Here is a 16,802-nt window from a genome sequence, read left to right on the forward strand (position 1 = left end):
CCTACATCTCTGCTCAATAACAAAGTCCTATGGCAAGCCAATCCCTAAATATTGGGTGGGGGGGAATAACCACAAAAAGGAAATCACTCAGAAGCTTATTAGTACAGCATATTATTGCCAACCTCTTGTTAAATGTTAGGAATCATGAACATAATTAACCTATCTGATGGAAATGCTACTGCTTACCAAAGAGCTTCAGGATGCTGGTTCTTACATTGAGAACTCTTGGACCTTATATGCCTCAGACCATCTTTCCCCCTATGAGTCTACTATTCAGGGGCATAGCAAGGTTGGAGTGGGCCAAGGGACAAAAAGGAAGATAGGTCTTTTTATAGTTGCTTCCCTCATTTATTTTTATTTATTACATTTAATATCCCGCTCTTCCTCCAAAGAGCCCAGAGCGGTGTACTACATAGTTAAGTTTCTCTTTCACAACAACCCTGTGAAGTAGGTTAGGCTGAGAGAGAAGTGACTGGCCCAAAGTCACCCAGCTAGTATCATGGCTGAATGGGGATTTGAACTCGGGTCTCCCCGGTCCTAGTCCAGCACTCTAACCACTACACCACGCTGGCACACCACACTCATACACATAAGCAGTGGCGCTCTTACCCCAGGACTTCAGGGCTGAAGTCCAGGACTTCCACACAACCTGGGGGCCCCCAAATCTATCCTGAATGCTGTGGTTGCCGCTGGCCCACCCTGCACAGGGCAGCTGAGTGTGATTATGACCTGTGCCAGATGCTTTAGAGACAGAGCGGGGAAAGAAATATGTGGGATAGGAATATATTAAGTTGCGTGTTGAAATGTTTCTGCAAATGCATATTTGCATAAACATACCTGTTTTATATTCTTATATTCTTGTGAGTTCAGTTGCTCAGGAACCCACATGTTAAAAATACTGCATTTGTGTGGGGTGTGGAGGGGGGGGGGGATCCAAAGGCCTTTAGGTCCAGGCTCCAAAATTACCTAAGTGCACCTCTGCACATAAGGAAATCTTTCGGAGATTAACTAAAGGTTTATTCAGCAGCAGCTCCATTTTCTCACTCTCCTTTCTCTCCCTTTTCCTTTCTGACTCCACTCCCACACTTGCTACAGGATTCCCCCCTGGGACAAATGTCCAAACAAACTGCAAAGGGTTACTGGACAGAACATAACAAGGTCCCTCTCCCTTGCCTTCTTCTTCAGAGAGATATAAGGGGAAAGCTAAGAGCAAGCTGACCCAGCTGGAGGCCCCCCCCCAGGCTTAGGGACATTTGTCCCCTCTTGTTCAATTGTAGCTATGCCCCTGATACTATTTCCATCCAATGGGATGGACCTTGTTCCATGTGTCCTCACCAGATTAGGCAAGGGGATGTGTGGCAAGTTCCAAGGCCTTTACTGCAATTGCTCTATGGAGCAACTTTCCAAAAGATATTCAAAACTGTTCCATTCAGGCTTTTGAAGAGCATACAAAATGGACACATGATTTCAAGCATTGATTGTACTATTCACACATCTCGGGTGTGCATCTAAAAAACATAATGTGTGATGAAACCCAAACACACCAGAGCAAATGTTTAGGACTGGCTGCTAGACAAGACTGCAAGCTTTTAACTCTTGAGCCATCCTGTTAAACTTAAGGATTGCACCTAAGCTGCAATCCTTTACTCAGTTAACTTGTACTGGTGTACCTGCCTGAAGCATGAGAAAGTAACACTCCTGCATTGTCACACAGTACTACTGTGCATATGGTACTGGTATGTGGTATGGTACTGGTCAGTCCTACATTCAGTATCCACATTCAATCTTAGTGTTCATTTGCTAGTACAGCAAGTCTTATGCCGCATTCAGACATCCCTTAACCTTCAGTTTCCTTGGATGCACATCTGAATTTGGGAAATCAGAACTGAAGGTGAAATAGGTTCCCCTAGTTTCCCTCCCCCAACTCCATTCTGAACCTTTAGTTCAGAGTGGAGTTTGGGCACCTTCAACTCCAGTTCTGTAGTGCCAGCATTACATCCAAATCCTAGCACCACTGTTTCAGCCTCACTGAGCTGGAGTGAAGGGAGGAAGCTCCTCCCTCACTCCAGGCCGATTGGCTGTGTGGGGTGTCCTTCTATTAAGAAGGAAGCCCACACAGGCAGCTCTCCTGCATGTCCGAAAGCGGATGGGAGAAGCGAGGGAGGTGTCTGAAGGGGGCCTTAGGGTTGAATCACAAGTGGCAGAACTTCGGTTCCATTCCAGGGGACTCACCTGACCGTAATTCCAGCTTCTGGATTTTACATTTTCAGGATCTCCATAGAAAATAGTCCCAAGGTCATTCAGGACATATTCTTGCCTTTCCTTTTCATCATCCAGAAACACAGCATCCTCTGCATCAGAATGTTATTGATAAAGACTCATTAATACAGGAACTTTGCTTATAGCAGATGTCAGGTTTTAATACTGCAGAATGATATGATGATAATGAAAAGCACGCCTTTTGTTCATCTACTGTATCAACAGGATTTCCTTTCTCCCCATCCAATCCCTGTAATTGGAAACCAGGCATTCTTCAACTTAAAAGCAAAAGGATGGCAACTCCTAACTATTTGGAGCAGAATCCGTAAAGCATGATTAAAATGTCACCTCTTATCAAGCATTTTATGATTCTGCAGTGCTAAGTTGAAAAGTCTGAGTGCAGTGATGCAATTAGGCATCTGCATAGCAGATCAAAGAATAATTTCAAACTTCTTGATGGTAACAGAGAGCTGCTCAATGTCACAAGACGGCAAAACCTGTGCTGGGCTTAAAAGACTGACAGGGGAACTTGGAGGAAGGGGGCTGCACACTACATAAGCTGAGGAGCACTTCACCCTTGTTTATATACAATGTAGGTCTGGTTGCCTACAGTGACTAAGAATGGACTCCAAGCAACTAGACAGGGACACTTTAGGAGACTCCGTTCTTTTTTGTTTCCATTAGGCTGCAGGGATGGGTATTTGCACACAACACCAATTATTTCAGAGAGGAGGAAGGGCAAGCAAGCTCTCCTGTTCTCTCCTCGTCCTGGAAGATTCTCCTGCTGCTGTTCGCAGATGCAGACTTGCACCTGCTAACAACAGCCACAAAATGCTCCTGAGTCGGAAGCCTGGCCATAGCTATTGGCTTGTGAATCCATTTTCTGGCTGGGAGGGTTCCGGCAGAGGCGTTCTTACCTCTGGACTTGGGATTGAAATCCAGGGCTTCCACAGCCCCTGCCGCCCCCCCAAATCCTCTTTAGTCTGTCCTGGGCAGTGTGGTCACCCAGCGGATCATGATGATGCTTAATTTGCAGGGTAGGGGGACCTCCACAGACCTTTAGATCCAGGCTCCAAAATTACCTAGGTGCACCTCTGGTCCCAGCTTCTCACTTGAAATGGAGTCCAGACCAGTACCACTGGTAGATCTGTGACACCCTTACAAATCTGACTTCTACAGCCAGAGTGGTGGTGATAGAGAATGTGTTTTCCTAGCTCATGCTCATGCATACCATTTGGAGCACATTCATACCAGTTTGTTATCTTAGTAATCTCATATACCTTGATGTTCTGACCAGCAGCACATGGAACTTCAGGCCTGCTACCTGGGAAGGCTCTAGCCTTCTTCTCAAAATGGAGTCCTCCCTAACTGGCAGCTCTACAGCATCTCATGCAAATCATAATGAGCCTGATACTTAAAACAGATTCTCCAGAATGGAGACTGACTTTGTAAAACCATCAGATTTGTCCCCCCAAATAAATAAAATAAAATAAAATAAAATAAAATAAAGTGCTTCCCCACCCTCAGATCAAATCAGGAGGGCCATAATGCCAGAGAAGGGGGATTTTAATCACTCCATGGGGGGGACACCCCCTGCTAACATCCACATGGGGGGGCAATTTTAATTGTTAAAATGGTGCAGGGGGGGAAGCAATAAACCTTCCTTCTATAATACAACAGTTTTGATCCTCCCTCCTGCAGCTGCTATTAATTTTATTTTTACACACAGAGAATCTTGTCCACAGATGATAAGGCAAAGTGAGGCAGTCGCCTCAGGCGACAGATTATTGGGGCACTAAAAAGGCAGGAAATGACTTCCTCCCCCCAACTTTAAAAAAAAGGGAAAGAGGGGGCAGAGGGGGCATGCACAAGGGCCCTGCCTCAGGCATACGGAAGTATCGAGCTGCCAACGTGTACCACATCTAGTTTGGCTCACAGGGTCAAATGCCGCATGACATTAAAAATGTTTTTGTCCATTGAGTTATTTTAAAATATATATCAGCTAAGGCCTGCCTTTGTGGGTACTTCCACACTGTGGGCATCCAGGTACAATGTGGCAAAAATGTGAGTGCACCATCAGGATGATCCTGCATCAGTCAATTGTCTCTATATGTATTATGCAATTCTACTTAGTTCAGCAGAGGGAATTTTTCAATTGTTGGTAGATAGACAATTAGTTCAAATTGAAGTATTTGAAAACTCAGAAGCCGGCAGAGAAGAGGGGAAAGAGTAAGGGGCTGATTCAATCCTTTAGCTCAGCTGCAAACTCCCACAGGCGGTAGGGCCCAGTTCATCCTCAGTAGTGTGCAGTCTGCTGCCACACAACTGACATTATGTGTAAGCTGGGTTTTTGTGTGGAAAAATGTGTGCACATTATTTGGCTGATTACTGCAGTCTTTCTACCACTTTGGGGTGTATTTCTCGACAATATTATCTTCAGCTCAGAAAATGATAGTCATTTTAGATCCATTTGCATGTCATTGCTACTTCAACTTCACAAATATTTGTAAAATGAAATGGAGATGAATGAATTTTCTTTGCCAAATACCCTGTATAATGTATGAAATACTATAATGTATGAAATACAGTGTTCAAGTAAAAAGAGAAGGAGGTCTTTGAATTTATACTGAGGGTGGAAACGTGCTGCAGAAAATAACTCCTTTGATTGTGGATGGTTTGCATTGGTTTTAGAACAAAATCTGGAACATTGATGTGAGTGCCCTCCAGGTAGTGACTGTATGCTGGTGAAACAATTCTCCTAGTGAGAAGGAAGCATTTCCATGAACCTCATATATGCTGTTGTTTTAATGAACTGAACAAATGACTTGCTTCCTTGGAAGCTAACACAGAATCTAGCGACTCTGTGAAAGCACATCATTTGAGGATGTTATATCATGCCCCTCTCCATTGGAGCTCTTTTGGGCTGTGTCAGAAGCTGTTTCTGAAACCCAGGGGACAGCTTGTGGTGTTGCACAGAGGAGTTGCTCTTGAGAAAAGCATGGAAAAACAGAGCTGGTGAAATGTGGCTAGGATGGTGATGCTGCATCACGTTATGGGTTAAAGGCAAGATAAGGCATGACACAAGAGAGCCATTTAAAAAATGTACAGCAGCTGTTCTCCCTCACTCTCAAGTTAGATCAGGACCATAGTCCTGAAGAAGGAGCATTTAATCACACCATGTGGAAAAACATGCTGGTGTCCATATGATGCGGGGGCAGTATTAATTGTAGAAATGCTGCAAGGGGGAGCAATGAAAAGGTGACTAAGGGGAGACATGGTAGAGGTTTATAAAGTTATATTTGGTTGTAGAGAAAGTGGATAGAGAGAGGTTTTTCTCCTTCTCTCACAACACTAGACCAAAAGGGTCATCCCATGAAACTGATTGCCAGGAAATTTAGAACCAGCAAAAGGAAGTTCTTTTTTTACACAGCACACAATTAATCTATGGAATTCCCTGCCATGGGATGTGGTAATGGCCACCAGCTTGGATGGTTTTAAAAAGGGCTTAGACAAATTTATGGAAGCTATTCTCACAATTGATCAAATCCGGGCTAACGGAGCCCAGTCCGGTTTTGCTCAATCGTGGGAACCACTGGGCTCACGGGTGAGCCCAGTGGCTCTCTGTTGGTTAGCCCACCTAACAACCCCTCCCCCTAAATGAGGTTAACAGAGAGAGCGCTCCATTAACCTTGTTTTATGGATCGTGTGTCAGCCGCGGCTGCTTGCAGTCACGGCTGGCACACTCAGGGTGGAGGGGGGACCCCAGGAAGGCACCGTGTACTCGCATGGTGACTTCCTGGGGTTCGGGGGGCTGGAGCACCACACAGCGGAGCTCCCCTTTACCCATCCCCCGGAGCTCCCGACGGAGCTGCAGCCAGGCGCAGGAGCACCTGACCGGAGCAGTCGCTCGTCCAGGCGGCCGAACCGGCTGCCTTCAACAAGCGACTGCTCATCTGTGGAGAGAGCAGGCTAAGCCCACTCTCCCCACCAAATCCCATCTGACGCTTCACATGGATTGTGTGAAGCACCTCATGGTCTATCAATGGCTACTAGTCTTGATGGCTATAGACTATCTCCAGGTTAAGAAGCAGGATCCCTCTGAATACCAGTTGCAGGGGAGCAACAGCAGGAGAGGGGGCATGCCTCCATCTCTTGCTTGTGGGAAAACAGAATGATGGACAACTTAGGCCTTGGGCCGGGTCCAGCAAGGCTTTTCTTATGTTCACCCTTCTCTGGTGCCAAAGTTCTGGTCCTGCCCTCTGCAACTGCTGTTATTTTCACAAACACACACACACACCCCTGTTCACAGATCATGTGTGACATCTAGTTTGACTCTTAGAGTCAAATGACACGTGGCATTGACCTTTTTGTCTTTACATTTTAAAAAATCACCTAAGGTCTGTCTTTGTGGATACTTCCACACACTGTTGACAAATCTGATCATGCTGACTGATACAAACAGCCCCAATGAGCCATATAAAAAAATATGCCCCATTGTTTATTGACCAAGGTTTACAAGTTGCATGTGAAAACATCCTGTGTTTATATCAGTAGCGCAATTAAAATTCAGTTCATATGATCAACCTGGTGTAGTGAAAATGAGGCTGTCTGGGTGTTACATCTGCCACAAAATGAATGTGATTGCTTCACTGTGAACATAACCCACATTTACTTTACTACCATTCAGCTCACATTTGACAGTTCTTTGATAGAGTGTTCAACACAGGTCAAGATGCAACTGGTACACTCACACATGGCCATTTTACCAAGAGCAATGAGGATCACATACATAATATAATCCACATTCTTACCATATGGATTTAGTTGTATGATGTGACCCTAAGTATTCTTTTATGCAGCCCAAACTGAGCCAGCCTCTGAAATCCATGTGCATGTTCATTGGCTGCTTAGCTGCCATCTTATTTCTTTAGGGGATTATTGTCACTGAATTGATCGGACATGAAACAATTGAAAATTTAGGGTCATGACCCAGCCACGGAAATGGCCAGGGCACATGGCGGTAGCCTCCAAAATGGTCACCGCAATCACGGAGAGGACCGAAGGACCGAAATGGGCCGAACTGGCACATAGAAGACCGGGGAGAGGCCAGCAGGAGGAGGGGGAACCACCGGAGGACACACCCCCTGTGGCTATGGCAGCAGCCCACAGAGGCCACCAAACCCAGCAGTAAGGGTTTTTTAATTATTATTACACTTTAGAACCCCAAACTGGCCCTGAGTCGGCCTGGGGAGTTCGGCTTGACCTTGAGCTGAACCAGGCCTTGTCCAGCTCAAGGATGAGCACACGAGTCAGCCCAGTTCAGTGGTAAACTGGCTCAACCTTAAGCCGGTTCTCACATCCCTATTTCTAATAAGAGGGAAAGCCTGGGAAAATCAAAACAAAAGGACCAGTCCTGAGGACTGGGAGGGGTCTACACTCACAGCCACCTACTGAAGAAGAGAAAGTTTTTTCTTTATTTGTTCTGTCCCAAGAGTGCCTGAGGAAGCAGCTGGCTGACAAGCTACTATGGAAATGGGAGACCACAGGCTGCAGACAGCAGGAAGACCCCTGCATGTGAGGAGTAAGATAGGGACCAGTTCAGTTAGATGCATGAGGAAAGTTATTCTCCTTTATTTTGTTGCTTGGATCTGGGTTGCTTGGTTGATGAAAACTTCTCTTTCTCACACAGTCTGCTTTATGAAAATACAATTGTTCTTACTGCATACCTTTTTCTTTTAAACTAATAATAATTCCTTGTTGCGGAAGTGTGCTAACTTTTGTCTCTTCCTTAGTCACACACCTCTGGAGGCCTAGGAATGCTCAGACCTTCTAGGGAGGGTTTTGCCACCTTACACCCCGCCCCCAGGAATTTTATATGGAGAGAATTATTTGCCCCACATTAAAATAAAATGGATGGTGGCAGCCTACTGTGAATCACCCCAGTGAACCCCCCTCCTCTAGCTCTGGTAGGAGTTTATAATATGCTGTGCTATTGCTGCTATAATTACCTGGTTTTGCCGGAGCTCAGATTAACAAAGGCAGAACGTCTGCCTTGAATGTCTGCCTTCTTTGAGTTGTGGTTTACTTTGTTTGTGGGGTAGAGTTGTGGCAAGAAATGGACAGTGGCAACTGAGCTCTTTCTCTCTCTGTGTAGTATTTTCTTGATGATTGCTGTAAAATGAGCTCCAGGTCTGGACTAACATGTACCTCACTCACTGTTCTGGTCTACTCTGCATTCATACATTCTGTATTGCAAGGTGTATTCACTCAGTCAAATTGTGGCTGAAGATGTTGCTATAGTTGTGCTTATGCTTGCTACTAAGGGTGCTGCTCTGGCAGCTGTTGCAATGCTGGAAAGTAAAGACAGAATCATAGTTGTGCATGAGAGTGCAACTTGTGCCAATGATATTACTGCAGCACAAGCACTGTGGATAGCAGTGGATTGTGGGTCAGTGATACTTTTGGGGCCATTTTTTGACTGTGTTGGGAAAGACAGATACCTTTTACTGCATGCTTCGAATCTGCAGTGTTTTGCAAGGCAGGGATGCAAAATGCATTGCAAAATTTGCCATGTGCACTCTGTAAGTGCGATTTGTTTCAGCCACAGGGAACAATCAGGAACTTGAAACACCCCATTGTTCCCCATGGGTAGGTCCTAGGGACACCAAAGTTGGTTGGGTGGTAGGGCATAATGTGTGCTACCTACCACTCAACCCACAAAAGAAATGGGCAAGCGGGAAATTTAAAAATTTGTTTTAACCTTTCCCCCAAACCCCCATAGGATCCTAGGACCTACCCATGGGGAACAAATGGAGTGTTTCGAATTCCCCATTGTCCCCTATGGCTGAATCACTCAAATCTTTTTGAGGTGATTTGTCAAAACAGCCAGCAATGGCTGCTGTTTCAATGAATCGATTCGAGGATTTTTCTATTCATTTTGAGCTCAAAACAAATAACAAAATCTAACTCGTGCACACCCCTAGTTTGTAAGACAAGCAAGATAACGAATATATACATGTTAGGCAAAAGGATAAATAATAATATATGTGGTTCTAGCTGCATTTGCTTAACAACTCATCAGATCTTAAGGCCAACCTTCTTGCTGATTCTCACCTGCTTATTTAAGAAATAAGTTGTAGCCAGAGACAATTAGACCAAATCCAGTTAGTAGCCACCTTTGTGATGAACATCCCCTCCTTATCATATGTGCCTTCCCAGTGATGTGAATAAAAGGGCTCCGACTTTGTCTGCCTCACTCTCTTTTCCTGTTCTTTAACCACTATAAAGCCACCTTGGACATTCCATTGTTGGGATGAAAAGGTGGGCTGTAACATTTCAAAATAAACAAAGTGTAGTGTTTTTGTAGTTTAGGAGTCTTAACTCTAGACTGTTGATAGGTGTACTAACATGTCCCTCTTTTTTCCGTTCTGGTGAATGGGAAAATAGGGACATGCTGGCAGGTATGTGTTAGGAGTCTAACTTACTTGGGTTGTTGAGCATGCTCAGTGGGGTTCTCTTTGTCTGGTGGGCTAAGCATGCTCAGTGTGTTTCTTTCTTCAGTTTGTGAGCTGTGAGCCACAAGATGGATGCTGCCTGAAGTGTGTGTTCTTGTGAACTCCTTTGTTAATAAAAACTGCACTCTTTGGACCAGATGTATTTGGCTATACATTACACTGGCAACAAGGTGGAAGTATGTAAACCTAAGGGAGGGACCAGCATGGCTACTTTGGGGGTTATGAGAGATTTTGAAGATGGTGTACACAGGGGCGTAGCAAGGTTGGAATGGGCCCAGAGACAAGATTTTAAAATGCCCCCCCCCTCAAAGTCCAGGGCCTCCGCACACCCCAGGCCCCCAAGGATTTAAGTCTGATATTCCAAAATAAGTATGCTGCCTGGAAATACATTTCACTGAATACACACACGCACACGTCACAATATATAGTGATATACATTGAGTACTATACATTTGTTTTACTTTTAATGCCTAGAACACACTAGAAAGATGAATGATTAAAATGGCCCCCTTGCTGCAGATTAGCAAAGGAGACTTTCAACCATGCAGGGTGAGCCTATGTTTGTTTTCTCAGAATTCTGAACAAATTCAGTCAAGTTTGATTGCAGGAGGTTTTTCACAGGAGGCTTTTAAAGCCCTTTAACACACATCTCCTCTGGAATAGAGGTGCTGCATTCACATGTTGGCCAGATTTACCCTGAAGTCCCTGCAAGTTATTGGGGAGCAGTTCACACACAAGAAAAATAAAATAAAATAAGAGCACAAGACATGCTTCACAGTTCTCACTCAGACCTTCTGGGTTGCAAAACAACTTGAACATAAGTGCATTTATAAATGAATGAATAAAATAAATATAATACTGTTTCTTCCAGAAGTTTTTGTAATTTTCTGCCATGAAACAAGCCACTTATAGGACTTTTTAGATAGTTTTTTTTAAGCCAGCAAATTTTCCAAGCTGTTTAAAAATAAATATTCAGAGACTTCTCAGTCCCTCCCACCCCCATATCAAAGCCCTATGGCAAGCAGATGCCTATATATCCGGGTGGGGGGCGGGGAAGGTAACCCCAAAAGGAGTTCACACTCTACCTGGCAGCAAGGGGTCTTCTGCTGCAGAGAACAGTGGTGGCCACTCTGGCTGCCTCCTCCTTCCTTCCTGGCTTGCTTGGGCCCTACTCGAGTTCAGGCTTCACTGCGGCCTACACGGAGGCGCCCACCCGCCGATCAGCTGAGAGGCGGGAGAAAAGGAGCTCTTTGCAGCTTGTCTGCTGCCTCAATTGCTGGCCAGGAGAACAAGCTGGAGAGACGGCGAAGAGGGCAAGTGGCTGAGGGGCCTTGGGGCTGGGCAGGGGGCAATGGGGGGCCCCTCCAGGCAGTGGGGCCCCCAGACAACTGTCTCCCCTTGCCCGATCGTTGTTACGCGCCTGGGTGTACAGTATACGGAGAGGCTCTCAGTATTTTCTTGCTAATGGTGTTACTGAGGCCAGCAAGAAACATGCAATCCTGCTGTGTGTTTGTGGAGCAAAGACTTATTTGCTCCACAAGTAAGACTAGAAGTTTGGTAACCCTTGAAAAACACTACACAAACAAACAAACAAACAAAAACAAAGCTTCAAACTGTAGGCTCCTTAGAGCAGGGATTTGTTCTCTTCACATGTGTTGCAACATGCCCAGTTCTCTGAGGGCATTGTTATCATAATCATCATTCTGTATAAGCTCTACATTTTGTGCATGCCTTACCAGGACACCAAGGGTTGAACAGTATGTATGTATCTCTGTCTGGGTTTCGTTTTGTCCTGAGAATGCCAACTGGAGTCATGACTGCAATGTACATGCGGAATTTTCCCACAATGCAATCTGGGGCTGACTTGATAGTCAGGCTCATGGAACTGTCAGCGCTCTGGGTGATTATAGCACCCCACTTCCCGCTTTCCAGCTCTTGAACCACAGGCACTCGGATGTATGTGCCTTTATTTGGTTGAGGATATCGTCCTACAGAAACAAGAGAGAAACAGCTCCATGAATGAGTGCAGCAGATGAATAATTGTTTTACATTTTTATTGTGTAGGCAAAAACTGGACTAGGAACTGCCCAAAGTTAATCAGCAGTTATCACAGCATAAATAAGCAATATATTAGTTACCAGCATAATTTAGCTTTTTTATCCAAGCTTTTTTTTAGTATTTGCTTTCTCATTAATGCCGCGTAGAATCAAATCTGAACCATGCACCATTCTGTTTTGTTCAGACAGAATGCAAATAAAAGTATCCTAGAGTTCAGAGTCACCAAATTCAAATTCTTAGATGCATGCCAGGACCTTCTTCCCACTCACTCCCCAACAGATCATTCCTAGACAGACAAGTATGCAGCCGTTTATATCAAGTTATCAATAAACATGGAGATCAACTACCAATTTGGTGGAAACAAGTACCAAAGTGGAGTTTTCCATTATTCTTTGCTATAAAAGTCACCTGGTCATACAAATGAAACTGGAGAGTTACCTTCCCACATCTACCAACTGTATGGGTCATTTTTATGAGATCACCCGGCATTCTGTGTGTATGTGTCCGTCTGTGTGCCCCGCCCCCATCAACTTTGCAATGTCTGGACCAATATGAACCAAATTTGCTACAGCTGTAGGGACATATAGGAACACCTCAATAGTGTAGTTTGTGATGATGGCATCCACTGTGATTCAAGATGGCAGACACACAAACATTTGAGGCGCAAGTGGGCTAACCTGTGAACCGCATAACCAATTTGAACCAAATTTGCCACAGCTGTAGGGACACATAGGAATGCCTCAATGGTGTAGTTTGTGATGATGTCATCTACCCCGATTCAAGATGGCGGGTGTAAACATTTGAGGCACAAGCGGGCTAACTTGTGAGGATGATAATCAATTAAGATTAGAGTGAAAGGAAAGTAGGCAGATTAGTTCTTACCAGGACTTGTTATTCTCCAGTTCAGTATGTTGCTACAAGAGGAGCAGTGGAGTACTCAATGGAGTACTTTAACAGCCACCCAGCTTTTCTGCTTTGAAGGGACTGAGGCACAGAAGCTATTACAATGAAGGGTAAGGAAATAGAGGGAAGACCAAAATTTCATCTTAGAGCCTTCCTATTCCTCTTTTTCTATAGACAATCATTTCAACACACACCGCAATGAAATTTGTATAATTTACTGCACCAAAAGGTAAGGAAATAGGGTTGTGCACAAAACTGGAAAACCTGGCTCAGCTTGAATCGATCTGGACTCTAAACGAGTCACGTCCAGTCTGGTTTTGTGCACACCTGAACTTGGCCCAGTTCGGTTCAAACAAAACCTGGTTCAGGGGGATTCAGAGCTCTGCTGGTAAAGGGAAATCAAGTAAGGATTCACCTTTACAAGTAAAAGGGAAGGGGGGACCACGGGGCTTAGCTATATCGAGTTGGGGTGGGTGGTGGCAGTGGCCTCCGTGGTGGATGGGGGTGACACCGGGATTTCCCCCCACCCCCACCAGTGCAGGCAGGGCCAGTTCAGGCCCATTTGGGGCCTGGTTCAGGCCTCTGCACATGTGTAGAGTTCAATAAAATGGCCTCCACACATGCACAGAGGCCTAACCGGGCCCTAACTGGGCCCAAATTGGCCCTGACTGCTCTTGCAGGGGGGGAGCCCCCACCATCACACCCATCCACCCTAGAGGCCACCACCACAGCCACCAGTGGTGGCTTTTTTAAAAGGTAAAGCCACCACTCTTCTAAGCCACCACCTTTTTTAAAGGTAAAGACATCATCCCTTCCCACCCCAACTCACTATAACTAAGCCCCCTGCCCCCCCCCCCTTTACTGGTAAAAGGGAATCTTTACCCAATCCTCCCTTACCAGAAGTTTTCAAGCCGGTTCAAGCTGAACTGGGCTTGGTTCGGCTCCACCTGAACTCCCCTAGCCAAATGGCTTAAAGTCCAGCTGGCTCACACATCCCTATGAGTGAGCCATCTGCTTTGCAAACGGGGAAAGGGATGTAAATTATCCCCAGTTTTCTCATTCAGCATATTCCTATAGAATAGGTAGCACCTGGGATGAGTGCTTGCAAGGACTGAGGTACTTTCCTTGTTTAGTAAGAGATACTTTGCAAAAGCAACTTTTGAATGCTGAATCCTATTGAAAATAGGATCTGGGGGCTTATACCTGGCACTGCAAAAGCCTGGCATTTGTCCCCTCGATACATGGTTCTAGTTAACATTCAAAACAATACAATCTGATATTTTAGTTCCAAACAAGGCCTTGCATGCTATAACCCAAGGAACCTGCCATATAGCCTAGAATATTTTGGCCATGTGGCAGAAGGAAGGGACCTTCAAAAGAAGAAGCACAAGAAAGAAAAGCCAAATCAATAGCACATTTGGGAAGATACAGTGAAGGACACTTGAAAAGGGGGCTTCAAAGGGAATAAGGTTAAGAGAAATATACTAAAGAGGCAACCAAGATGAGAAGCTGGTAGCTGCTTAACAATTGAGATCTGTGAGTTGAATACAGACTTGTTCTTTGAACTGCTGCTAGACTTGACCTTTCCTCCCTCTATGGTAGATGCTTGGTTTCAGTTCTGACAAAGTATAACGAAAAGCCAAACCCAACTCCTAAAGATACTGAAATGCCAAGAGAGAATCAGCTTGCTGAATCTGAACATTTGTTTTAAAAGAAATCACTGTGCTATTTTGGGCAGGGGTGTGAGTGATATAGTTATTTTCTCTTTAACAGCGCAGTCTTATGTACGCATTACTTGGAAGTCTCACTGTGTTCATTACAGCTTCCTCCCAAGTAACAGTGTGCAGGATTGCATCCTTGCCATTTCAGACAGGATTTTTAATGCTGAAGGAAGCACACACATATCAGGGCACTGAAACAGATATTTGTTGTAAGCGTAGCTACTGTCATGACTGAGGGTTAGCCAATCAATTTTGTGTAACTGAATAGGAACCTTTGCCCAGGTTTATATGTGTAATCAGTTGTTCTAAACACTTTAAGTTGCTTTGATAAGGAAAGGAAAATGAAAGAGTAATTGGAAGTTGAATCCATTGAAAAGAACCCTCAGATAATTAGGGCCTCTTGAGTCACCTTAAGTGGCACAGTGGGGAAAATGCTTGACTAACAAGCAGAAGGTTGCTGGTGTGAATCCCTGCTGGTACTATATCGGGCAGCAGCAATATAAGAAGATACTGAAAAGCATCATCTCATACTGTGTGGGAGGAGCCAATGGTAAACCCCTCCTGTTTTCTACCAAAGAAAACCACAGGGCTCTGTGGGTGCCAGGAGTTGACATCGACTTGACAGCACACTTTACCTTTACCTTTAATTCATTCCAGCTTTTCATCTCAGAATGTCACCCTACTTTTTCATTATCTTCAGCTATCTTTCAGACCATGGTTTTTATGCAGTGAATTCTGAACTCCACCCATCTATGCATATCGAGATTATGACCATTACTCTCCATCACAAAAGAGCTAAAAGATTGATCTACAACTTATAAAGTGGCTAGAATATAAGCTTTTAAGTCCCTGTGTAATACAGGTAATTTTTTAAAGTTCTCTTTCTGTTCATTGTCCTTCATCTCAGACAGACGTGCTCCCAAGTTTATGCCATCTTGCTGGCACCACACATTTTTAATCTATAGTTGTGGTTCAGTGGCACCAGACCGACATCTAATAAATGAACTGCAGTCCCACTGAGTTGTAAAATATCAGTTTGATATCTCCACTTATGCACAGTGATAAGAACTCCAGAGAACAGAAATGGCTCAAGGAAAAATGGCAAACCAATTTAGAAGTTTCAGAATACTGTCATTTTGTTTTGCAGGGGAGGGGTTGTGAAAAACTTTAAACTCTGATCTTCCCCCCATCTAGACAACACACGTGAATAAGAAGGTTCCAACTTTATCCTTTCCTTTTATATTATTGCTTATAGTTTCTTTGAATGAAGTCCTGATGTCAACGGGGAACTAAGATGATGCTTTAACAGAGCAGGAAAAGAGATTGATCATGTTTTGCACCCACATGCTACCCAAGAATTTCAAAGGGGCTTGTGCCAGAATAAGCACCAAGCAGGTGGCCTTTAGAGCAGAATTGCAAGTTATAGGCAAATTGGAGATGCTGGCAAAAACCAGCATTCCCATGTCAATTCCTCCCCACCCCCCATATAATGTTTAGGAACATTTACTCATTTTGTGAGACCAATATAATGTGCACATCCAGCCTACACATCATTGGCTGTCACTGATGGACAGGGAAACAATATGCAGAATCACAATGCTATGTAATTCTTCCTAGCTTTTTTTTTTTTTTTTTTGGCATTTTATATCCTGCTCTTCCTCCAAGGAGCCCAGAGTGGTGAACTACATACTTAGGTTTCTCCTCACAACAACCCTGTGAAGTAGGTTAGGCTGAGAGAGAAGTGACTGGCCCAGAGCCACCCAGCAAATACCATGGCTGAATGGGGATTTGAACTCGGGTCTCCCCGGTCCTAGTCTAGCCACTGCACTCTAGCCACTACACCATGCTGAGAAAATGTGAGAGGTAGGAGAATTCAACATGGGGATATGGTTTCAGGAACAACCCTATAAGCCCATAAAGTGTAATTTGGCACTTAGGCTTCTAAGGCTGTGTGTGTACCACATTGAACTCTTTCAGGAGGAGTAGAAGGTAAACTATTCTTCCTCGCCTTTCCTCTTATCAGAACGTTCTGCTCCTCCTCCTTGTGGGTGTATGAAGTTCACATGCACAAACAGCAGCAACAGAACATTCTAGATTAAGCAGCCTAGCATGGGCTGTCCATTTATCAGTAGATCTGCTAGCTGGATGGTTCTTACTTCTCACTTGAAGTCAGCCCTCTCTAGCTGGTAGAACTGCTGAAGACCCTGTAAGCCAGGGTGGGGCGGAAGGGAACCCTCCATTCAAGCAGCATCCTGTTAAGGAATTTCTGCCAAAGCAGAATTCCAGGAGTAAACAAGACCTTGGATAGATCCAAGGGCCAGAATCAGGACCTTGGCGGGCACAGAAC

General features: G+C 44.6%; 1 protein-coding gene across 3 annotated transcripts in view; it reads right to left on the bottom strand.

The window, feature by feature from the left end:
- F13A1 (coagulation factor XIII A chain) overlaps positions 1 to 16,802 on the bottom strand; it is a 147,066-nt gene that overhangs the window by 74,373 nt on the left and 55,891 nt on the right. For all 3 annotated transcript variants that reach the window (XM_053249232.1, XM_053249231.1, XM_053249234.1), the window contains 2 exons: positions 11,510 to 11,761; positions 2,233 to 2,351 (listed from right to left, as the gene is read on the bottom strand). In XM_053249232.1, coding sequence (XP_053105207.1) covers positions 2,233 to 2,351; positions 11,510 to 11,761 — 371 coding nt within the window. The remainder of the gene's footprint in view (positions 1 to 2,232; positions 2,352 to 11,509; positions 11,762 to 16,802) is intronic.

The sequence above is a fragment of the Hemicordylus capensis genome, chromosome 4 (assembly GCF_027244095.1).
Source record: "Hemicordylus capensis ecotype Gifberg chromosome 4, rHemCap1.1.pri, whole genome shotgun sequence".
NCBI lineage: Eukaryota > Metazoa > Chordata > Lepidosauria > Squamata > Cordylidae > Hemicordylus > Hemicordylus capensis.